The sequence below is a fragment of the Ahaetulla prasina genome, chromosome 3, assembly GCF_028640845.1.
Source record: "Ahaetulla prasina isolate Xishuangbanna chromosome 3, ASM2864084v1, whole genome shotgun sequence".
Taxonomy (NCBI): domain Eukaryota; kingdom Metazoa; phylum Chordata; class Lepidosauria; order Squamata; family Colubridae; genus Ahaetulla; species Ahaetulla prasina.
Genome location: NC_080541.1, coordinates 111,863,425 through 111,888,943, shown reverse-complemented (window position 1 = coordinate 111,888,943; position 25,519 = coordinate 111,863,425). Strand labels below are relative to the sequence as shown.

At 38.6% G+C, this 25,519-nt stretch overlaps 1 protein-coding gene across 5 annotated transcripts in view; it reads left to right on the top strand.

Moving 5' to 3' along the window:
- The window catches only part of RELL2 (RELT like 2), a 159,661-nt gene that overhangs the window by 84,667 nt on the left and 49,475 nt on the right, over nucleotides 1-25,519 (top strand). For 4 of the 5 annotated variants that reach the window (XM_058174618.1, XM_058174617.1, XM_058174620.1 and 1 more), the window contains one exon: nucleotides 7,737-8,279. In XM_058174618.1, coding sequence (XP_058030601.1) covers nucleotides 7,737-8,271 — 535 coding nt within the window. In that variant the 3' untranslated portion in view covers nucleotides 8,272-8,279. Of the gene's footprint in view, nucleotides 1-7,736; nucleotides 8,280-21,123; nucleotides 21,349-25,519 lie in introns of those variants that run through there. The other variant, XM_058174619.1, reaches the window with a different exon arrangement.

Genomic DNA, 25,519 nt, shown 5'->3' with positions numbered 1-25,519 from the left:
ATCCAGTGCTACTATGAATTGAGTTGTTGTAGGCAACTTCAGCAAAAGGCAAGAGATCTGCCCAATTGTCTTGTTGGTAGTTAACATAACATCGCAGATATTGTTCTAGTACAGAGTTTGAACGTTCACAGCTTCCATTAGTTTGAGGATGATGGGAAGAGCTTAATCCTTGGGCGGAACCAATGAGTCGCAAAAATTCTTTCCAAAACTGAGAAGTGAATTGAACTCCTCGATCTGAAATGATGCGATCAGGAACTCCGTGAAGTCTATAAATGTGCTGTACAAACAACTTTGCTAGAGTCTTTGAGGAGGGTATTTTCGAACATGGAATAAAATGGACTTGTTTGGAGAAAAGGTCAGTCACAACCCAAATAACAGTATTTCCTGAACTTTCAGGCAATTCCACTATGAAATCCATGGATATTTCTTTCCATGGGGTTCCTGGTCTGGCTACTGTTTGAAGTAGTCCAGGAGGTTTTCCCAGAGGTCTTTTGGATGATGCACAAATAGGGCAACTTGCTACATATGCTTGAATGTCTTTTTTAAGACTTGGCCACCAAAACTGTCTTTTAAGAAGATGCAAAGTTTTCACAAATCCAAAATGCCCTGCCATTTTGGCATCATGGCATCGTTGTAGGATGGTTTCTCTGAGTGATAGGGGAACATATAGTTTTGTTCCAATCCAAGCTAGTCCATCACGGAGTGTGCATTCATGGGAATGAGTTAAGTACCAGTCATCGGTGTTTAAAGCTTCTTTAAACGACTTGGTTAGTTCATCTGGGAGTGAGGGGTCAGCTTTGGAGTGGCTTCTAGTTATTGCTGGGGCTGCCAACTGTTGTACGGGAAGTATTGGTTGAACCACCTCGGAGCGAGTGCAATTGTATTGGGGTAAACGTGAGAGAGCATCTGCCAAGAAGTTTTTCCCCCCAGGAATATAATGTAAAGTAAAATTAAAGCGGTTAAAATATTGAGCCCAGCGGGCTTGTTTAGGTGAAAGTTTTCTAGGAGTCTTTAGAGCTTCTAGATTTTTGTGATCAGTCCAAACTTCAAAAGGATGATTTGAACCTTCTAAGAATTGTCTCCATGTCCGTAGAGCCCAATGAACTGCAAATGCTTCCTTTTCCCAAATAGCCCATCGCCTTTCAGTTTCAGTCAATTTTCGAGAAGTGAAAGCACAGGGTTGTAAATTACCATCAGCATTGTTTTGGAGCAGGACGGCTCCGACTGCTACATCACTTGCATCAGCTTGTATTACAAAAGGAACATCCATGTCAGGGTGCTTTAAAATAGGTTCGGCGGCAAAGAGTCGTTTTAATTTTTCAAATGCAGCTTGACATTCCATTGTCCATTTGAGAGGTAATGATGGCTTGGGTTTCGTGTCTCCTTTAGTTTTTAAGAGGTTAGTGATTGGTAAAGCAATTTGAGCAAAGGAGGGGATGAATTGACGATAGAAATTTGCGAATCCTAAAAAACTTTGGAGTTGCTTGCATGTGCGTGGGGGGGCCCATTCCAAGACAGCTTTCACTTTTTCTGGATCCATTTCTAACCCATCAGCCGAAATGCGATACCCTAAGTAGTCTATTTTGGTTTGATGGAAATCACATTTGGAAAGCTTGCAATATAGTTCTGCAGATAATAACTTTTTGAGTACAGCTCTTACTAGTTTAATATGTTCTTCCATTGTTTCTGTATAGATAAGTATGTCGTCAAGGTAGACAAGAACCCCTTTAAACAAATGCTGATGGAGTATTTCATTTATCAGTTGCATGAAAACTGCGGGCGCCCCCTGCAGTCCAAATGGCAGTACTCGAAACTGGAAACATCCTAGTGGACAGTTGAAAGCGGTTTTCCATTCATCCCCCTCTTTTATACGAACTCTGTAGTAGGCTTCTCGCAGGTCCAGTTTGGTGAAGAATTTTCCTTTCGCTAAATGTGCTAACATATCTTTCATGAGTGGCATGGGATATATGTTTTCAAGACACCGCGTTTAGGTTCCTATAGTCAACTATAAGACGAAAGGAGCCATCTTTCTTTCCCAGGAACATCACTGGCGCCGCCACACGAGGCCTAGCCGGTTGGATAAAGCCCCGCTCTAGGTTTTTGTCTATGAATTTACGTAGCTCTCCCAATTCCTTTTGGGTCATGGGATAAGCTTTTGGCTTTGGAAGCTTTACCCCCGGAAGGATGTCTATGGCACAGTCAATAGGCCTATGGGGAGGAAGTACGTCTGATGCTTTCTCACTAAAGACTTCTCGCAAGTCCCAGTATTCCTTGGGTATTCTTTCTTCCCCGTCTATACGTTCAATCATTGCCCCTAACTTATCCTGGTGCAAGGTCACGGTAGGTTCCTTCTTGGGTTTCCCCTTTTCCCCTTTTAAGGCTTTGGAACGGAAACGTAGGACTCCCGTTCTCCAGTTAATATGGGGGTTCCATTTCCGCAACCATGACAAGCCTAACAACAGGGGTTGGTCCATTCCTGGGGCTACTATGAAGTTCAGAATTTCGCGGTGGTCTCCTATTATCATTTCTATGGGTTCTGTTACGAAATGGGCGGGCCCTCCCCCTGCCACAGAGCCATCTAACTGGGCAAAAGCTATGGGCCTACTTAAGGTTCTCAACCTTAGTTCCATTTTTTCTACTAGTTCGGGACTGACCATACATCTAGTGCATCCAGAATCGAGTAGTGCTAGCAGTTCCCCCTTATTACCCGAAGAGGGTACATGTAGATTAACTGGAATGTCCAAGGGGCCCCGTGCCCAACTCACCAGAAGGTCTTCATCGGACTCTGACGTGGTTTTGCTGTCGTCAGTATCGGTCGACACTTCGCCATCCTCCTTGATGGGCGTGCCCTTCTTGGCAACGCCCTCCCCACTTTGCTGGTTTCCGCGCCTTAGCCGCTGGCTTCACTGGCTCCTTTTCACCACCAGAGGTCGCGCTTGGTATCAACTTAACTCTACAGTCGGCTGCTCGGTGGCCTTCTTTCCCACATCTGTAGCACGCAGACGAACGTGGTCTTCCTCCCTCCAATCTAGGGACGTCCCTATAGGTTCCTTCTGGGAAACGGCCAAGGGATGGCCCTCCAATGCGCTGTCTTCTGCCGCGGTCCTTCACTAACTCGATTTCCATCTCTGCTGCCAGGGTGTACCAGCCATACAGCGTAGTTGGAGAGGCTCGTGCTCGACACAGTTCATAGAGATCTCCATTCAGACCATCTTTGAAAATGTCTACAAGGGTCACCTCCGACCACCCTCTCATCAAGGGAACTAAATCACTGAACTCCTGGTTATACTCAGCCACCGGTCTCCTCCCTTGCCTGATGGTTTTCATCCGACCTTTGGCCTTTTGCTCTGCCAGGGGGTCCTCAAACCTCCTCCTCAGTGCAGTCATAAAATGCTCGTAGTTTTGCAGTAAGGGGGAGTGGTTTGTATGTAACGACACATACCACGCAGCTGCTCTTCCGGTCAAATTATGAGTCACAGCTCTCACTTGTGCTGCCTGTGACCAGTAATCTTCCCCCCAGTCTATCATGTGGTCATTCACTTTCGCCAGGAACAGACCCAACTCCTTCGCATTTCCATCAAATTTCTCTGATATGGGGAATTTTGGCTTTTTCCTTCCCCTGCGCGGCCTTGCTTGGTCAGCAGGTGGCGCCCGGCCCTCATCCAATTCACCTTCCTCTGGGGAGAGAGTTTCCAGCCCTGGGTCTTCAGAAATCTCACCACCCTGGAAATCACCTTTAGCTGGCCCCTTTGTATTCTCTTCCTCCTCTTCTCCCTCCCACCTGGAGGACCGAATAGGGGATTCATACCTTTGACGAGCTGTTTGTCTTTCTTTCACCTCACGGAAAAGACGAAATGCTTGCTCCAACTGGCGGTTGTCTGTTAACTCTCTCTCTTCTTGCCAATCCGAAAGTCTCACCGTGCCCTTTTTTTCCCTCTTTGTTACTCCAGACTGAAACTTTTCGGCACTTGGCTTCCACTTCTCCTCTTCCAGCCTTAATTGCTCAATCCACCGATCTCTGCAATTTTCCAGCTCAGGGTTAAAAGTGTCAGCAAAAATTCCTCTGGACGCCTCCCCCAGTTCAGCCGGCAGCAGGCCTTCCATCACATTTGGGTTTTCTCCCCCCCCCGGTATTGCAATTGCAATCCTGGTTGGTAGACATGATGTGAGTTCCAGCTTAATGTCAGGCTACCTCCGACGGTAAATAGGAAAGAATTCACCTTGACTCCATTTGGAATGAAAACAAGTACTTTTACTTTTACAGTCTGGATTGTAGCCAAGCAAAGCTGGAACTGAGACAAAATATGGCAAACATATCATATCCCCCCCAATTGTCCCTCCTCCTCCAGGAGGTCAGGCTGGTCTGGTCCAATGCCAACTCCTTCACGGCCCCTCGTGGTAATCTTCTTCCACAGGTCTCTGGATGTCAGTCAACTCAGGAATGCAGTTTCGGTTAGAAAAGCGCGCGCTGATAACACTCAATCATTAATCATCCCTCCTCCCTTGCCTGATGTCAGCCGACACCCTTAATAGGCTCCTTTCCTTCACCCTGGACGGAGGTATGATACATCTCATTTCCTTAACAGTTTATAATACAGAAATAAACAGTTTACATTCTATCTACTGATATAATCATTCAAAAGCATATGAAGACTGGAGTGGAGGCTGACAGAGGCTTTGTTTATACAGCTGCAGTGAGATTGTAAAAAAAAGGGAGTGGAATCAACAAAGACTTCAATTGGAATAGTTTAAAGGAACATCTGAATTGGACACTTTCAGGAAACAAAGAAGAAAAGAAAAAAGGGACATTACATGGACTTGAATTTGAACTATATATAAGTTAAAGTAACAAATTTGAAAATCCTTCCTCCTTAAATTGAGAATATGGAGATGTGGGAGGATGAGTATGAGGAATTAAGGGAAATGCTTCAAATGGTACGAGAATCTTTTAAGGGGAACAAGGAAGCAGAAGAATGGTTGAAATGGAAAAAAAATAACTATGAGGGAGAAACAGGAGGAACAAGAATATAATGCTGAAAAGGAAATAATTGAAGACAATTATAGATGAAGACAGAAACATAGATGATTACAGTGGGATTGACAGTGAAAAAAATGGATAGGGGAAAGTATATTTTAAAAAAGAAGAGAAAAGAAGGCAATGGGAAAAGATTGGGAGGAAACTAAAAAGAGTGAAAAAATAAATGATTACACTGGGATTAACAGTGACAGAATTAAACTAGATAGGGAAGAGCATTTCTCAAGGAAGAAGAGAAGAGGAGGAAATGGGGAAAGATTGAGGGGAAAAATCAAAAGAGTAGAAAGTAGAGAAAGGATGTGGAAAGGAAAATATAAGAAAGAGAAGAAAAAGAAGATAAGAGAATGGGAGAAAGGAAGGAAAAAGGAAGGAAAATATTAAAAAATGGAAGTTTGGAGAGTTTGAAGGAAAATAGTTAAAAGGGGAAGAAAAATTAATAGTAAAAAAGAAGGTAAAATAGATGTAGAAAGTGTATGGAAGAAGTAAATTAGAAGAAAGATATAGATTATTATAAAGGAAGTAGATGAAATGTGAAAGATATAATGGGTTAAATGATTTATTGTTTGAGTATGTATGGAATTTGGAAGAACTATAGTGGATGGTAAAGAAATAAAATTTAAATATAGAAAAGAATAAAGAAATTAATTGACATTAAGATATAAAATTGGAAAAAAAGTAAAAAAAGGGGGAAAATACATTGAGAAGTATACCAGCAGATAAAATGTGAAAGATAGAATGGTTTATAGGTGAAAATAATTGAAAATGAGGTGTAAAATGGAATAAAATTGATATGTTAGTAAATGATGTACCTTAATGTAAGAGAAAACTAATTATTGTTGAACTGGATGTAAGAAGTTAAAGAAAATAAGAGATGGAAGGTTGTGATTACTAAAGAGTGGTAAAGCAAAGATAGTATAAGATGAAAATGTTAATTATTAAAATGTATGAGGGGAATTCTGAGAAATAGATTCTATAAATGGGAAAATCGGGATTGTGTGGACACCATAGCGGAATAATCAAAATGAATACAGCAACAGAGAGAGATAAGAAGGAAGAGAGAAGTAAGAAGGGAGGAGAGAGAGAGAAAGAAGGGGAGAGGAGAGGAAGAAAGGGAGGGGAAATAAGAGTAGGAGACAAGATCAGAGTGGAAGGGAGAATGGAGGAGAGGGAAAGGAAGGGGATGTAGAGAAGGAGGAGGAGAGGTGAGAAGAAAGTATGAAGGTTAAAAGAAGAAAGGGAGAGGATAAGAAAGGGAAGAAAAATTGCTGTAAAATGGAAAAGATGAAAATGTTAATTATTAAAATGTATGAGGGGAATTCTGAGAAATAGATTCTATAAATGGGAAAATCGGGATTGTGTGGACACCATAGCGGAATAATCAAAATGAATACAGCAACAGAGAGAGATAAGAAGGAAGAGAGAAGTAAGAAGGGAGGAGAGAGAGAGAAAGAAGGGGAGAGGAGAGGAAGAAAGGGAGGGGAAATAAGAGTAGGAGAGAAGGTCAGAGTGGAAGGGAGAATGGAGGAGGGGGAAAGGAAGGGGATGTAGAGAAGGAGTAGGAGAGGAGAGAAGAAAGTAGGAAGGTTAAAAGAAGGAAGGGAGAGGATAAGAAAGGGAAGAAAGATTGTTGTAAAATGGAAAAGATGTAGTGGAAGAAAGACAACCCCGAACATATTTGAATACATCAGGATAAAAATTGAGTTAGCTAAAAAATAATTAAAAATAATATATGTTAGTTAAAATGCAGAAACATGAATTTGAGGATGAAAGAAGATGTGGTCTATATAAATGAGCATAGAAGCATTGAGATTGTGATTAAAATATGGTAAAATAATATTTTGGCAGAAATTTTAACTGAATAAAATATATTTGGATATGTTAAATTAAGATGTATAAGATATGATATGGTCAATACTCTGTTCGTAAACAATGTGTTTGTAGGGGGGGAATTAATAGAAAATTGATTAAAAAAAAGCTACAGTGTAATAGATTCTGCTCCTTTAACCTGCCCTGGTAAAGTGCATGCTTTTTTTCTTAGAGAAAACTGAACCAAAATAGGAATAGCATACTATTTCCTTGTTAGCATTAACTTAGCAGTTGAAAATTAAGAAATTCCAGCATTACATAATTAGTTTCCTACAATTGCTGTATTAGTCACTCCCTTAACTAAATTTTCCAACTGATTGAACTGAATGCATTTTGTATTCTATTAATAAAAAGTTAGGGTTTGAAATAAAAGATGAATTGAGCAGATGTTTGAGAAGGTGCTATTGAAAAACAGCTTAGACAGACAAATGGGAATGAAGAAGCATCAGTTGCGAAGTTTAGCATGCCAATGCAGCAAGAATATTCAGATGTTCAGATTTCAGTGTTCCAATTGGCTAATTCTTTGGAAATTTAGAGAACAAGCTAAGATATAAATAAGAAGGGATAGATAGGAATTAGGTAAATTTCCAATGACTTGGGCAGAAGTCATTCCCTGCCTTCTGCCAAATTCAAAATAAATCATTGGGAAAAAATATAGTAATAATTCTTCTGCAAGTTCAGCAAAAAGGACTAACAAAACCCATCATATTTTGAGACTTACAGTAGATTCTGCCTCTGGATCTTAAAATCTGATCTTCACTGACCAACAAAAATGATGTAGGTTCTTTCTGAATAATTTGCTGATGCTGAGTGATCTGTCTTTTTCTCCCCCTAGATTTCGTGTCACCCATATTGAGAAAAAACCCATTTTCCATGAATCCCAGGAAGAATCTTTTCATGAGAACAAGCCGGATGTAGCTGATACAGACCAGGAGACTTATAGCAATCAGAAACTTCAGTGGACTGGGTCACAGAATGGAATTGTTCATACAGATGGAGTACAGGAAAGAAAATTAGTTCAGCCAGATTCTGAAAAACCACCAAAGCAGACTACTGCAGATGATTTAACTCTGTCAGAGACTCATTTAAATTTAACAGCTGATACAAATGTAGCCATAAATGAAATAGAGGGAGGATACCCTAAGGCATGTTATTCACAAGAAGCAATAAACTCTGCTGCTAGTTATGCAACTGAGACTAACTCCACTTCAAGACCCAAAGATCTTTCATCAGAAGAGCTAGAGGAGGATAAAAAAGCTGAACTGATGGGCCATCAGAGAGTAGCTTATGAAATATCAGACAACAAACAAGGACAAGTTCTTTCAATAGGACCCAAACTGGAAATTTGCCCAGTAGAGCAAGTGGCATAAAGCATCAGGTAGTTATTTCTAATTTCTTTCTTGTTTTCTCCTATGTGCATCAAGAAATTCATAATCTAAATTTTGTTCTTTCCGTATATAAAGCCATTAGAAAAATATAAATTAAATATTGATTAACACAACAGTTCTAAAGGTATACAGTGTGCTAAGGCTATTGAAAGAGCTGGGATAGTGTTGCATAAATTCCCTTGTGAAAATGATGAAATAAGAATAATAACTTTAGGGAAATTGAAATGCCAAATAGGTGTACATTTTTAAGAATTGTGGAATTCCAAATACACAATTTTCAGTGAATACTAAAAATCCTGGGTATGTGTAATGATAGTACTTTCCTGATATGGTACTCTCTTGTTGACTTGTGACTGATGATTTTTTGAGATGAATGATACCACAAAAATCCTGAAAGCAGTATCAAGAGACTACTATAGGCAGGAAAGCCAAAAAAAGCATAGATGATGTTCTTATCTGTACTTCTGATGGAAGGTCAACTGCTGGCTCAAGAGAGGTGCCATAGAAAGAACTTTGGATTTTGGGACCATGGTTTACCATATCTACAGAAAGGGCTTCTGGCAGGGGATGGATTACAACCCACAAGAGCTGGGAAGAATGTGTTTGGAATGTGTTTCTAGTTTTAGTTTAAAGACCTTGGATAAGCTAAGCCAATGGCTTAGTGTTGTGGCCTGCCAGCGGCCAGCAAAGCTGGCAGCAGAGTCGGACAGTGAGGAGGTTGGGGAGGAACATGGGCCAGTCCTGGGGGCTGGGGAAAGCTCAGACGAGGTCTCTGCATCAGAGGCAGAGAGGAGCTAGACAACAGTGAAGCAGAGGAACAACTGGATCCCATTCCCAGTGTGCGCATGTACAGAGTGCCAGAAGACAAGAACAACTAAGAAAGCAGGGTCGATTTGGGAGTAAAGCCACACCTTGAGGAAACAAAAGAGGAGAGAACGGGGAGTGGGCTTTTGCAGGAAACCATTTGTTCAGTCATTTCAAGAGTGGAAAGTTCTGTTTGTGACTCTAAGAGACTCTGTGCCAAGTTTTGCCTTACACTGCATTTGGAAACTAGTTATCTGGCAGTGTTCCAAGTGAGATAAGGTTCGTGTTGATAAATATTCCTCTGAAAGACTGTTTGCCTGGCCTTGCTGACTGTGAATGAAAGGAATTCATAGTCGTGTAAATAAAAGGGGTTTTTCTGGGACCAAGACTCTACTTCATGCTTTTTAAGGAAGCCTAGGTCAGAACTTTTAGCTTATCCAAGGGCTTTAAACTAAAACTGGAAGGGAGGGGAAGTAGACAAATCTTCGGGAAACATAAACCCCACAATAACCAATCAGACAACAAGGAAGGAAGTGGCAAGAAGGAAGAGGAACAAGCTATTATCCAAAGCACCTGAGGGTAGGTCAAGAAGCAATGGGTGGAAACTAATCAAGGAGAGAAGCAACTTAGAACTGAGGAGAAATTTCCTAACAGTTAGGATAATTAATCAGTGAATCAACTTGTCTTCAGAAGTTGTGAATGCTCCAACACTGGAAGTTTTTAAGAAGAGGTTGGATAACCATTTGTCTGAAGTAGTGTAGGGTTTCCTGCCTAAGCAGGGGTTTTTATTTATTTTATTTATTTATTTATTTAGATTTTTATACCGCCCTTCTCCCGAAGGACTCAGGGCGGTGTACAGCCAAATTATAAAACAATACAATATACAATTAAAACAAAACTTAAAACAAGCATATTCCATGAATGGCCGAAATTTAAGACAATCAAAATTTAAAACCCTAAAAATTCATAAATAATAACCCCAATTAAAATTATATAAAATTAAAAATTTAAGCCAGTCCCGCTTGAATAAATAAATGCGTTTTCAGCTCACGGTGAAAGGTCTGAAGGTCAGGTAATTGGCGCAAGCCAGGGGGAAGTTCGTTCCAAAGAGTAGGAGCTCCGACAGAGAAGGCCCTTCCCCTGGGGGCCGCCAGCCGACATTGCTTGGCGGACGGCACCCTGAGAAGACCCTCTCTGTGTGTGCGTACGGGTCGGTGGGAGGCATAAGGTAACAGCAGGCGCTCCTGTAAGTACCCGGGCCCTAAGCCATGGAGCGGTTTAAAGGTGGTAACCAGAACCTTAAAGCGCACCCGAAAGACCACAGGAAACCAGTGCAGACTGCGCAGGAGCGGTGTTACGTGGGAGCAACGTGTAGCTCCCTCAATGCAGCTGCATTCTGAACTAGCTGAAGCCTCCGGATGCACTTCAGGGGGAGCCCCATGTAGAGAGCATTGCAATAATCCAAATGAGAGGTGACAAGAGCGTGAGTGACCGTGCATAAGGCATCCCGGTCAAGGAAGGGGCGCAACTGGCGGACCAAGCGCACCTGGTAAAAAGCTCTCCTAGAGACGGCCGCCAAATGATCTTCAAACGACAGCCGTCCATCCAGGAGAACACCCAAGTTGCGCACCCTTTCCATTGGGGCCGATGACTCGCCCCCAACAGTCAGCTGCGGTTGCAGCTGACTGTACCGGGGTGCCGGCATCCACAGCCACTCCATCTTGGAAGGATTGAGCTTGAGCCTGTTTCTCCCCATCCAGACCCGTACGGCTTCCAGGCACCGGGACAGCACTTCGACAGCTTCGTTGGGATGGCCCGGGGTGGAAAAGTACAGCTGGGTGTCATCAGCGTACAATGGTAACTCACCCCAAAGCCACTGATGACCTCGCCCAGCAGCTTCATATAGATGTTGAACAGGGTAGGCGAGAGAATCGACCCCTGAGGCACCCCACAAGTGAGGCGCCTCGCGGTCGATCTCTGCCCCCCTGTCAACACCGTCTGCGACCGGTCAGAGAGATAGGAGGAGAACCACTGATAAACAGTGCCTCCCACTCCCAAACTCTCCAACCGGTGCAGCAAGATACCATGGTCGATGGTATCAAAAGCCACTGAGAGATCTAATAGGACCAGGGCAGAGGAACAACCCCTATCCCTGGCCCTCCAGAGGTCATCCACCAACGTGACCAAAGCTGTCTCCATACTATGTCCGGACCGGAAGCCGGACTGGAATGGGTCTAGATAGACAGCTTCATCCAGGTACCGGGGAAGCTGCCATGCCATCACACTCTCTACAACCTTCACCACAAAGCGAAGGTTGGAGACTGGACGATAATTTCCTAAAATAGCTGGGTCCAGGGAAGGCTTCTTGAGGAGGGGTCTCACCACCGCCTCTTTCAAGGCGGCGGGGAAAACCCCTTCCAACAATGAAGCATTTATAATTCCCTGGAGCCAGCCTCGTGTCACCTCCTGTGTGGCCAGCACCAACCAGGAGGGACATGGGTCCAGTAAACATGTGGTTGCATGTAACCTTCCCAGTAGCCTGTCCACGTCCTCGAGAGCCACAGAATCAAACTCATCCCAAACAATGTCAACAAGACGCGTCTCCGTCATCTCATTTGGATCATCACAATTTTGGTATAAACTATCCCGAAGCTAAACGATTTTTTCGTATAGATAACCGTTAAACTCCTCAGCACATCCCTGCAAGGGGTCATCCCGCCCCTCCTGATGAAGGAGAGAGCGGGTCACCCGAAACAGGGCGGCCGGGCGGTTATCTGCCGATGCAATGAGGGTGGAAATGTAAGAGCGTTTCGCCTCCCTCAATGCACTAGGTAGGTCTTAGAAAAAGACCTAACTAGGAGTGGCTTCCAGTGACGTCACCCTCCTGTTGGGTGCTCTAACAGAGCACTCCGTGTTAGAAGATTGTAAAAGTCAGTGAAACAGAAAATAAATCACTGTTCACTGAGCTTAGCATAATCTCTGGGTGAAAGAGGTTATCAGAATTGTGGAAGAGTGGCAGGTCTGACAGGGGGTTTGCTCTCAAGAGCGAATTTTCCTGGATTTATGACCCCACCGAATTCCACTCCTTCCAACTTCAGCACGCCCCTGTTTTTATCAGGGAAAAGGAGAGGAATGTCGCTTCTGCTCTAGAAGGCTTATTAAATTGATTGATATTCCAAGCAGACGGGAATTTCACAAGCGTTCGAACTTTGATGCAGAATCAGCACGGCAAGTACCGACTCCCTTTTTGAAACTTGAAACCTTTCTTTGTCTTTGATTAATTGACTTTTAAAATGGCGTCTAAAAGTGAAAGTAAAATTTTTTTAGTACGATGAAGCAGCGTTACTTGTGGATTGTTACAAACGGAGTTTTTTTATACTGAAAGGAGGGAAGGAGAGTTATTAAGTTTGAATTCCTGATTCTTTTGAAGACAGAATGGCAGCTAAACCTTTAAAGCCTTCTGGAAGAAGGGGATCTGAACCAAGTCTTGAGGAAATATTGAAAGAACAATTAAAACTTTCTGAAGATAGGCAGAAAGAGATGATGGAGAATTTTAATGCAAAAATAAGAGAAGATATTTTTATGGCAGTTCAAGGACTGAGTAAAAAAATTGAAGGATTGGAAGTGGAAATGCAACAGATCTCTCAGTCAAATAAGCATTTAGAAGACGAAATGAAAGGTGTTCAGAAAAAAGTGGATCAAAATGAAGATCAGGTTGTGATATTACAATATAAACTTATGGAAGGAGCTCTTAGAATTCGTGGTATGCGAGAAGAGCGTGGAGAAGATTTAAGAAAAATTATACCAGAAGCACTGGCTGAATTTATTGAAGCGGACCCCCAAGAGGTAGCTTACCAAATTGATAAAATATATAGAGTTAATTCTTGGATTGCAAGACAGAGAAAGCTTCCTCGGGACATTGTGGTTTATTTTGTGAAAAGGACTATGAGAAATCAAATTCTGCAAGTTTCATATCAGACAACTTTAAAAATTGGAGAACAGGAGTTGAAGGTGTTGAAAGAGATTCCTTCAAAGATGTTAAGAGACAGGAAGGAATTTGCTTTTTTTACACAAGAACTTAAAAAACATCAGATTCAATTCAGATGGGAGGTGCCAGTTGGACTGACACTATTCTATCAAGGAAGGAGATATAGAATTGACACTGTTTTAAAGGCAAAGGATTTTCTTTCTACAGTTTTGAAAGTCGAAATAGAAGTGATAGAAAACTTCAAGAGACTCAAGAAGGCGTGGTGACCCAAGAGCCTTTATTGCTGCCAGTATTAGAGGAACCACAAGAGCAAAGGGTGACAAGAGGAGCCCTTAAGCGTAAAGAAGAGCAACAGTCTCAAAGTAAAAGTCAGGATCCCATTATGGAAGCTGTGGGAGGAGCTAGACGGAAGATACCGGAGGAGGAGCTTCCGTTGTCTGCTTCAAAGCTTCAGGAGGCCAGTAATGGCAAATAGAATTTTGTCATGGAATGTTAATGGCTTGAATTCAGCTCAGAAAAGAAGGAAAATATTTCACTACTTGAAACAATTTAAAAATGATGTGATTTGTTTGCAAGAGACACATATAAAATTATCAGACCAAAAATATTTAATTAATTCAAAATTGGGTAACCATTTTGTTGCATCAGCTTTGGAAAAGAAGCATGGAATTGTTGTATATATCAGGAAGGATTTACCAGCTAAGCTAATTGAGGCAGATATTCAAGGAAGATTTATTGCTATTGAACTGGTGATAGATGCAAAAGACTTTGTTGATAGGTATTTATGCACCTAATCAGCAACAAGAAAAGTTTTACAAAATGTTACATGAGAGGTTGACCTCTGGGATTATAGTTCATTTATTTTATTAGGAGACTGGAATGGAGTAATTGATACAAGAAGGATAAGAGAACCTCCTCCAAGAAGATACCTATACATGCAAAATTACCAAAATCCTTTTTTGAAATGATGGAAGACTTTGAGTTTAGAGATATATGGAGGTTACGGAATCCAGATGAGAGAGATTTTACTTTTTTTTCTGATAGGCATCAATCTTTTTCACGCATTGATTTTATTTTAATTTCTAATGACTTGCTTTCTAGGGTGAAGAAAACGAAGATATTTCGAGGTGTTTAACTGACCATAGCCCAGTATGGATGGAATTATTACAAGGGAAAAAGGTGGTAGAACATGGAGGTTGAATGAAAATCTGTTTAGATATGAGGATAATGTAACTTATTGTAAGAAACAGTTAAAAGAATTTTTTGATTTTAATATGTACAAAGGGACACCTATAGGAACTGTGTGGGAAGCGAGCAAAGCGTTTATTAGAGGATATTGATTTACTTGGACAACAGGCAAAGGAATAATAAACAAAGGCAGCGAGATATTTGGAAGAAGAAATTCAAAGGAAGCAACAGTTATTAATTCAAAACCCACAAGATCATAAACTTAAAGAGGCTATAAAAATATTACAGAGTCAATTTAATATGTTAATGGCAGACCAGGTGGCAACGAATATACAATATGCTAAACATAATACCTTTTGTAATGCAAATAAACCTGGGAGATGGTTGGCATATAATTTAAGGAAGAAACAGAAAGCACGTGTCATACAAAAATAGAATATAAAGGTAAAGAGATATACCAACAGGATAAAATTAAAAGGCATTCTCAGAATTTTATACTGCACTATATGCAAAAGACAAAATATTGATAGGGACATTTATGATTATTTGAAAGATTATAAGGTGAATATTCTAACATTAGAACAGAGGAGGAGCTGAACCGGCCGATAGCTACTGGAGAAATAGTGGAGGCAATTAAACAATTAAAATGGGAAAACCCTGGTACAGATGGTCTTACAGCAACTTATTATAAAAAACACAGGATGAAATATTAGGCCCACTTAAAGAATTATTTAATCAGATACAATTAGAGTGGGAATACCCCGTCATGGAAAACATCTTTTATTTCACTGATACCGAAGAGGAGCAAGATTGCTCTAAACCTGGTAACTATAGGCCGATTTCACTTTTAAATAATGATTATAAGATTTTTGTAAAAATAATAGCAAATAGATTAATGTTAGTTTTACAACAAAGAATTCATACTGATCAATCTGGTTTTATAAAAGGGAGGCAGATGAGGAATAATGTTAGACAGATTATTAATATATTGGAATATTTGGAAAAGAAGAATACTTCAGCGGCACTTATTTTTTTGGATGCAGAGAAAGCCTTTGATCGATTGCATTGGGATTTTTTATTTAAATTAATAGAGAAAATGCAATTTGGAGACTGTTTTATTAGAATAATTAAAGCGATTTATGGAGAGCAAACAGCACAGATTATAGTAAATGGTAGTTTGACAGAAGTTATTAAGATTGCGAAAGGAACAAGACAGGGATGTCCCTTATCACCATTATTGTTTGTTTTGACTCTGGAACCATTATTAGATAAAATACGAGAATTAATGAAAATAGAGGAATTAAGATTAGACAATATGAGTACAAAGTTAGAGCTTTTGCAGATGATGTAGTGGTTACGTTAACGAATCCTATAAATTCAAGTAGATTTTGTTGGAAGTAATTGATAAATATGGAAAGGTATCAGGATTTAAAATAAATCAGAATAAAACAAAAGTGATAATTAAAAATATGTCTATACAACAGAAACAAAAACTAGAGGAAATGACAGGATTTGAGGTAGTAAAAAGGTTAAATATTTAGGGTCTATATTAGCTCATCGAACAAGAAACTTTATAAGAATAATTATGACTTGCTATGGCAAAAGTTCAGAATGATATGAGTGGCTGGAAGAAATTGCAGTTATCCCTATTGGGAAGGATTGCTATTAAAATGAATGTGTTACCTAGATTTTGTTTCTGTTCCAGATGATACCTATAATTAAAAAGGATAAAAATTTGGAAGATTGGCAGAGTGGGATTAATAAATTTATATGGCAGGGTAAAAAGGCGAGGTTAAAATGAAAATAATACAGGATTCACGGAAAGAGGTGGTTTAAGAATGCCTAACTTTAAACTATATTATGAAGCAGTAACCCTTTCAGTAATAAGTGACTGGTTTAACTTAACAGAGGAAAGAATTTTGAATATAGAAGGTTATGACTTGTTATATGGATGGCATGCGATTTATTTTATGGAAAAAAGTGGATAGGGCTTTTAAGAATCATGTGTTGAGAAGTGCTCTTTATGGTCTGGAATAAATATTCCTATAAATTAGATTACAAGATTCCTATATGGGCGAGCCCTAGACATGCAATAGAGAATATAAATATAGAACAGAAACAGGAAATGATTACATATAAAGAACTTTTGTATGCTGAAGGAGGTAGATTGCAATTAAAATCATTACAGGTATTAAATGAAGAAGGAGGAATTATACTTGGTTTCAATATGGGCAAATAAGTGCTAGATGGAAAGAAGATCAAAAATTGGTATAATGCAAAGGAGGAAAATTTAATAAAGCAAATTAGAAATCAGACCCAGGAGCATATAAAGAGATTGTATAATGTGTTGCTTGAAATAGATTCGAAAAGGATTTGGTAAAGGATTGTATGATAAAATGGGCACAGAATATTCAGGAACCAATAATGTTGGAAACATGGGAGAAAATCTGGGTTAGAAATGTTAAGTTTACACAAGCACAGAATTTAAGGGAAAATTTTTATAAGATGTTTTATAGATGGCACTTAGATCCCAAAAAATTATCATGTATGTATCCTAATATCCAAGCGAAATGTTGGAGATGTGATTGTGATGATGCTACATATTTTCATATTTGGTGGACTTGCAAGAAAATTAAGGTCTTTTGGATAAGAATTTGGTGGATTATTCAAAATGTACTGAAGAAGAAGATAAAGTTCCTGCCACAATTTTTCCTTTTGGGAATTATAACGGATTGTACAGGGATTGAGACTAAATTGATTTTGAACTTAATAACAGCAGCAAGACTATTGATTGGACAATACTGGAAGAAAGAAGAGATACCTACAATAGAAGAATGGATATTGAAAGTTATTAATTTGGCTGAGATGGCTAAAATCTCAGCGTTTTTAAAAGACAATACGCAGGAAAGATATTTAATTGAATGGAAAAAAATGGATTGATTATTTACAAAACAGATATCAGATTAAGAAATATCAGATTGCCTTTGAATAATTAGAAAGTTATTTTATGTAATGGGGAGGGGGTTGGGAGACGAAAAGCTTTGGATGTGGTTGTTTGGATTGGAAGGGAAAATTTTATTCTATGTTTGGTTTATGTATAACTTTACCTTGTGATTGACCCGGGAAGCCGGGGGGTGGGGGAGGGAGGGGGGTGTTTTGTTTTTGTTTTTTGTTTTTTTGGGAGGGAGGGGGAAAAAAGGGGGAAAAATGTTTTTGTTTTTTTATAAAACTCTTTCAATAAAAAAAAAAAAAGAAAAAGACCTAACTAGTGTCCGATCAGCCTCGGAGCGGCTAGACCTCCAGGTACTCTCTAGGCGTCTTCTCTGGCATTTCATCTCTCTTAGCTCCTCAGAAAACCAAGGAGCCAATTGAGATCTATGCCGGGTCAGAGGCCGCAAAGGCACGACACAGTCCAAAGCCCCAGCCCCAGCTGTTCCCAGGCCATGACTAGTTCTTCGGCCGTGCCGTGGGCAAGATCCTCAGGGAACGGCCCAAGCTCCGTCAGGAACCTCTCCAGGTCCATCAGGCGCCTGGGACGGAATTGGTTCCGTCTCCCTGTGGTGGTGGGCGGCAGTCCGAAAGTCTAGGCGAAGGAGAAAATGATCTGACCATGAGGCTCCAGTGACGTCACCGCTCCTGCCAGGTGCTCTAACAGGGCACTCCGCGTTAGAAGATTGTAAAAGTCAGTGAAACAGTATAAATCACTGTTCACTGACCTTAGCATACCCTTTGGGCATAAGTGGGTTATGCAGAGTTGTGGGGGAGTGGTCGATCTAGACAGGGGGTTTGCTCTTAAGAGCGAATTTTCCTGGATTTATGGTCCCACCGAACTTCACTATCTCCAACTTCAAACGCGCTCCTGTTTTTTTTCAGGAAAAAGGAGTAGGGGTCATTTCTGCTCAAAAGGACTTATTAAATTGATTGATTTCTAAGCAGACGGGAATTTCACAAGCGTTCGATCTTTGAAGTAGAATCAACACGGCAAGTATACCGACTCCCTTTTTGAAACTTGAAACCTCTTTGTCTCTGATTAATTGACTTTTAAAATGGCGTCTGAAAGTGAAAGTGAATTTTTTTAGTACAACAAAGTAGCGTTATTTGTGGATTCTTAAAAACGGAGTTCTCTTATACTGAAAGGAGTAAAGGAAAGTTGTTAAGTTTAAATTCCTGATTCTTTTGAAGACAGAATGACAGCTAAACCTTTAAAGCCTTCTGGAAGAAGGGGATCTGAACCAAGTCTTGAGGATATATTGAAAGTACAATTAAAACTTTCTGAAGATAGGCAAAAAGAGATGATGGAGAATTTTAATGCAAAAATAAGAGAAGATATTCTCATGGCTGTTCAAGGATTGAGTAAAAAAATTGAGGGATTGGAAGAAGAAATGCAACAGATCTCTCAGTCAAATAAGCATTTAGAAGAAAAAATGCAAGGTGTTCAGAAAAAAGTGGAACAAAATGAAGATCAGGTTGTGATATTACAATATAAACTTATGGAAGGAGCTCTTAGAATCCGTGGTATGCAAGAACAGCGAGGAGAAGACTTAAGAAAAATTATATCAGAAGCATTGGCTGAATTTATTGAAGTCAAACCCCAAGAGGTAGCTTACCAAATTGATAAAATATATAGAGTTAACTCCTGGATCGCAAGACAGAGAAAGCTTCCTTGGGACATTGTGGTTTATTTTGTGAAAAGGACTATGAGAAATCAGATTCTGCAAGTTTCATATCAGACAACTTTAAAAATTGGAGAACAGGAGCTGAAGGTGTTGAAAGAGATTCCTTCAAAGATGTTTTTTTTTTTTTATTACTTTTTTTTTTTTTGCAACAAACAAACAAAAAGAAAATACATTATTACACCCTTGTGCTATACATAAAAGGAAGATTTGGGTCTTCGGATATATCCTCATGATTGCCAAAATCCACGTTCTCGAGGTACAGGTACTGAAGCGTCCAATGTTCCAAGCGCAAAGTCCACAAATGGTTTCCAAGTCTTCCAAAAAATATCTTCTTTATACACACCACTTCTAATTTTAATATCACATGTCATTTTATCATTTAAAGCTAATTTCCACATTTCAGAATTCCACTCTTCTATTCTAAAAATCACATCTAGTTTCCAATATCTAGCTATTATAATTCTACCTATTATAATCATAATTCTAATCAATTCTTTTTCATATTTTGTTAATTCTATTTCCTTAATTACCAACAATAATATAGTTTCCACTCTCAATGTTATTACTTTCCCCATCATTTCAAATATCATTTTCTCCAATTGTTGCCAAAACTTTTTAACCTTATCACAATTATACCACATATGTTCATAAGTCCCCAATTCCATCTCACATCTCCAACATTTTTTACTGATTTTTTTATCCATTTGTGACAATCTTACTGGAGTCAAATACCATTTCCAAACAACTTTATAATTGTGCTCTTTAATCCTTGTAGATAAAGTTCTCATAATTCTACTCTTCCAATTCACATTCCAATCTGACTCTGATATTTCAATATTAAGATCTTTTTCCCAATTTATCCTCATCACTCTTTGTAATTTTTCATCAGAATTTATAATCTTATAAACCCTACTAACGAGTCCCTTTAGCCCAATTTCATCTTTCATAATCCGAGATACTAAATATTCAAATTCGGTTTCACATCTATTTATCGAATAATTTTCCCTTAGTTTTTTTGTCCATTTTTCTATCTGTATTTTTTCAAACCAACTTAACCAACAGACAACTTTAAAAATTGGAGAACAGGAGCTGAAGGTGTTGAAAGAGATTCCTTCAAAGATGTTAAGAGATAGGAAGGAATTTGCTTTTTTTACACAAGAACTTAAAAAACATCAGATTCAATTCAGATGGGAGGTGCCAGTTGGACTGACAGTATTTTATCAAGGAAGGAGATATAGAATTGACACTGTTTTAAAGGCAAAGGATTTTCTTTCTACAGTTTTGAAAGTCGAAATAGAAGTGATAGAAAAACTTCAAGAGATTCAAGAAGGCATGGTGATCCAAGAGCCTTCATTGCTGCCAGCATCAGAGGAACCACAAGAGCAAAGGGTGACAAGAGGAGCTCTTAAGCGTAAAGAAGAGCAACAGTCTCAAAGTAAAAGTCAGGACCCCAGTATGGAAGCTGTGGGAGGAGCTAGACGAAAGATACCGGAGGAGGATCTTCCGTTGTTTGCTTCAAAGCTTCAGGAGGCCAGTAATGGCAAATAGAATTTTGTCATGGAATGTTAATGGCTTGAATTCAGCTCAGAAAAGAAGGAAAATATTTCACTACTTGAAACAATTTAAAAATGATGTGATTTGCCTGCAAGAGACACATATAAAATTATCAGACCAAAAATACTTAATTAACTCAAAATTAGGTAAACATTTTGTTGCATCAGCTTTGGAAAAGAAGCATGGAATTGTTGTATATATCAGGAAGGATATACCAGCTAAGCTAATTGAGACAGATATTCAAGGAAGATTTATTGCTATTGAACTGGTGATAGATGCAAAAAAGACTTTGCTGATAGGTATTTATGCACCTAATCAGCAACAAGAAAAGTTTTATAAAATGTTACACGAGAGGTTGATCCTCTGGGATTATAGTTCGTTTATTTTATTAGGAGACTGGAATGGAGTAATTGATATAAGAAGTGATAAGAGAACCTCTTCCAAGAAGATACCTATACATGCAAAACTACCAAAATCCTTTTTTGAAATGATGGAAGACTTTGAGTTTAGAGATATATGGAGGTTACGGAACCCAGATGAGAGAGATTTTACTTTTTTTCCCGATAGGCACCAATCTTTCTCACGTATTGATTTTATTTTAATTTCTAATGACTTGCTTTCTAGGGTGAAAAAAATGAAGATATTTCCGAGGTGTTTAACTGACCATAGCCCAGTATGGATGGAATAATTACAAGGGAAAAAAGATGGTAGAACATGGAGGCTGAATGAAAATCTGTTTAGATATGAGGATAATGTAAATCATTGTAAGAAACAGTTGAAAGAATTTTTTGATTTTAATATGCACAAAGGGACACCTATAGGAACTGTGTGGGAGGCGAGTAAAGCTTTTATTAGTGGTATATACTTGGACAATAGGCAGAGGAATAATAAACAAAGGCAGCGTAGGTACTTGGAAGAAGAAATTCAAAGGAAGCAACAGTTATTAATTCAAAACCCACAAGATCACAAACTTAAAGAGGCTATAAAAATATTACAGAGTCAATTCAATATGTTAATGGTAGACCAGGTGGCAACGAATATACAATATGCTAAACATAATACCTTTTGTAATGCAAATAAACCTGGGAGATGGTTGGCATATAACTTAAGGAAAAAACAGAAAGCACGTGTCATACAAAAAATAGAATATAAAGGTAAAGAGATATATCAACAGGATAAAATTAAAAAGGCATTCTCAGAATTTTACACTGCTCTATATGCAAAAGACAAAATATTGAATAGGGACATTTATGATTATTTGAAAGATTATAAGGGTAATACTTTAACATTAGAACAGAGGGAGGAGTTGAATCGGTCGATAGCTACTGGAGAAATAGTGGAGGCAATTAAACAATTAAAAATGGGGAAAACCCCTGGTACAGATGGTCTTACAGCAAGTTATTATAAAAAATTACAGGATGAAATATTAGGCCCACTTAAAGAATTATTTAATCAGATACAACTAGGAGTGGGAATACCCCCGTCATGGAAAACATCTTTTATTTCACTGATACCAAAAGAGGAGCAAGATTGCCCTAAACCCGGTAACTACAGGCCGATTTCACTTTTAAATAATGATTATAAGATTTTTGTAAAAATAATAGCAAATAGATTAATGTTAGTTTTACAACAAAGAATTCATACTGATCAATCTGGTTTTATAAAAGGGAGGCAGATGAGGAATAATGTTAGACAGATTATTAATATATTGGAATATTTGGAAAAGAAGAATACTTCAGCAGCACTTATTTTTTTGGATGCAGAGAAAGCCTTTGATCGATTGCATTGGGATTTTTTATTTAAATTAATAGAGAAAATGCAATTTGGAGATTGTTTTGTTAGAATAATTAAAGCGATTTATGGAGAGCAAACAGCTCAGATTATAATAAATGGTAGTTTGACAGAAGTTATTAAGATTGCGAAAGGAACGAGACAGGGATGTCCCTTATCACCACTATTGTTTGTTTTGACTCTGGAACCATTATTAGATAAAATACGAGAATTAACGAAAATAGAGGGAATTAAGATTAGACAATATGAGTACAAAGTTAGAGCTTTTGCAGATGATGTAGTGGTTACTTTAACAAATCCTATAAATTCAAGTAGATTTTTGTTGGAAGTAATTGATAAATATGGAAAGGTATCAGGATTTAAAATAAATCAGAATAAAACAAAAGTGATAATTAAAAATATGTCTATACAACAGAAACAAAAACTAGAGGAAATGACAGGATTTGAGGTGGTAAAAAAGGTTAAATACTTAGGGGTTTATATTAGCTCATCGAACAAGAAACTTTATAAGAATAATTATGACTTGCTATGGCAAAAAGTTCAGAATGATATGAGTGTCTGGAAAAAATTGCAGTTATCGCTATTGGGAAGGATTGCGGCTATTAAAATGAATGTGTTACCTAGATTTTTGTTTCTGTTCCAGATGATACCAATAATTAAAAAGGATAAAAATTTGGAAGATTGGCAGATTGGGATTAATAAATTTATATGGCAGGGTAAAAAGGCGAGGGTTAAAATGAAAATAATACAGGACTCACGGGAAAGAGGTAGCTTAAAAATGCCTAATTTTAAACTATATTATGAAGCAGTAGCCCTTTCAGTAATAAGTGACTGGTTTAATTTAACGGAGGAAAGAATTTTGAATATAGAAGGTTATGACTTGTTATATGGATGGCATGCGTATTTATTTTATGAAAAAAAAGTGGATAGGGCTTTTAAGAATCATGCTCTTCTGCGGGTCTGGAAAAAATATTCTTATAAATTAGATTACAAGATTCCTATATGGGCGAGCCCCAGACATGCAATAGAGAATATAAATATAGAACAGAAACAGGAGATGATTACTTATAAAGAACTTTTGTATGCTGAAGGAGGTAGATTGCAATTAAAACCATTACAGGTATTAAATGAAGAAGGGACGAATTATACTTGGTTTCAATATGGGCAAATAAGTGCTAGATGGAAGGAAGATCAAAAAATTGGTATAATGCAAAGGGAGGAAAATTTAATAAAGCAAATTAGAAATCAGACCCAGGAGCATATAAAGAGATTGTATAATGTGTTGCTTGAAATAGATTCGGAAAAGGATTTGGTAAAGGACTGTATGATAAAATGGGCACAGAATATTCAGGAACCAATAATGTTGGAAACATGGGAGAAAATCTGGGTTAGAAATATTAAGTTTACACAAGCACAGAACTTAAGGGAAAATTTTTATAAGATGTTTTATAGATGGCACTTAGATCCCAAAAAATTATCATGTATGTATCCTAATATCCAAGCGAAATGTTGGAGGTGTGATTGTGATGACACTACATATTTTCATATTTGGTGGACTTACAAGAAAATTAAGGCCTTTTGGATAAGAATTTGGTGGATTATTCAAAATGTATTGAAGAAGAAGATAAAGTTCCTGCCACAATTTTTCCTTTTGGGAATTATAACGGATTGTACAGGGATTGAGACTAAACTGATTCTGAATTTAATAACAGCAGCAAGACTGTTGATTGGACAATACTGGAAGAAAGAAGAGGTACCTACAATAGAAGAATGGATACTGAAAGTCATTAATTTGGCTGAGATGGCTAAAATCTCAGCTTTTTTAAAAGACAATACGCAGGAAAGATATTTAATTGAATGGAAAAAATGGATTGATTATCTACAAAACAGATATCAGATTAAGAAATATCAGATTGCCTTTGAATAATTAGGAAGTTATTTTATGTAATGGGAGGGGTTGGGAGATGAAAAGCTTTGGATGAGGTTAATTGGATTGAAGGAAAATTTTTATAAGATGTTTTATAGATGGCACTTAGATCCCAAAAAATTATCATGTATGTATCCTAATATCCAAGCGAAATGTTGGAGGTGTGATTGTGATGACACTACATATTTTCATATTTGGTGGACTTACAAGAAAATTAAGGCCTTTTGGATAAGAATTTGGTGGATTATTCAAAATGTATTGAAGAAGAAGATAAAGTTCCTGCCACAATTTTTCCTTTTGGGAATTATAACGGATTGTACAGGGATTGAGACTAAACTGATTCTGAATTTAATAACAGCAGCAAGACTGTTGATTGGACAATACTGGAAGAAAGAAGAGGTACCTACAATAGAAGAATGGATACTGAAAGTCATTAATTTGGCTGAGATGGCTAAAATCTCAGCTTTTTTAAAAGACAATACGCAGGAAAGATATTTAATTGAATGGAAAAAATGGATTGATTATCTACAAAACAGATATCAGATTAAGAAATATCAGATTGCCTTTGAATAATTAGGAAGTTATTTTATGTAATGGGGAGGGGGTTGGGAGATGAAAAGCTTTGGATGAGGTCAATTGGATTGGAAGGGAAAATTTTATTCTATATGTATAACAATAGCTTGTGATTGACCCGGGAAGCCGGGGGGGTGGGGAAGGGAGGGGGGAAGGGGGTTTTCTGGGAGGGAGGGGAAAAAAAGGGGGGGGGAATGTTTTTGTTTTTTTTAAACTTTTTCAATTAAAAAAAAAAGAGAAAATGATCTGACCATGACACAGGTTCCGTCACTAAATCTCCTAATTCCAGATCATTAAACTACTGTCCAGAGATATAAATCAAATCCAGTGTGCCTCCCCCAATGTGTGTAGGGCCATCAATTACTTGAATCAGGTCCAAGGCCGTCATGGAAGCCTGGAACTCCTGGACCGCCGTAGACGACAAGCCGGCCGATGTCAAGTTGAAATCCCCCATGACCAAAAGTCTGGGAATCTCAACTGCCACTCCGGAAGCACCTCCAGCAGCTCAGGTAGGGCTGAAGTCATGCAGCAAGGAGCCAGGTACATGATCAACAAACCCATCTGATTCCTATGGCCCCACCTCACAAGGAGGGATTCACAACCGGCTATCTGAGGCACAGTGGACTCCCTCGGCTCTAGACTTTCTCTAACCACAACCGCCACCCCTCCACCTCTACCTTGGGCCCTCGGCTGATGGAATGCCCGGAAACCCGGAGGGCACAGTTCAAC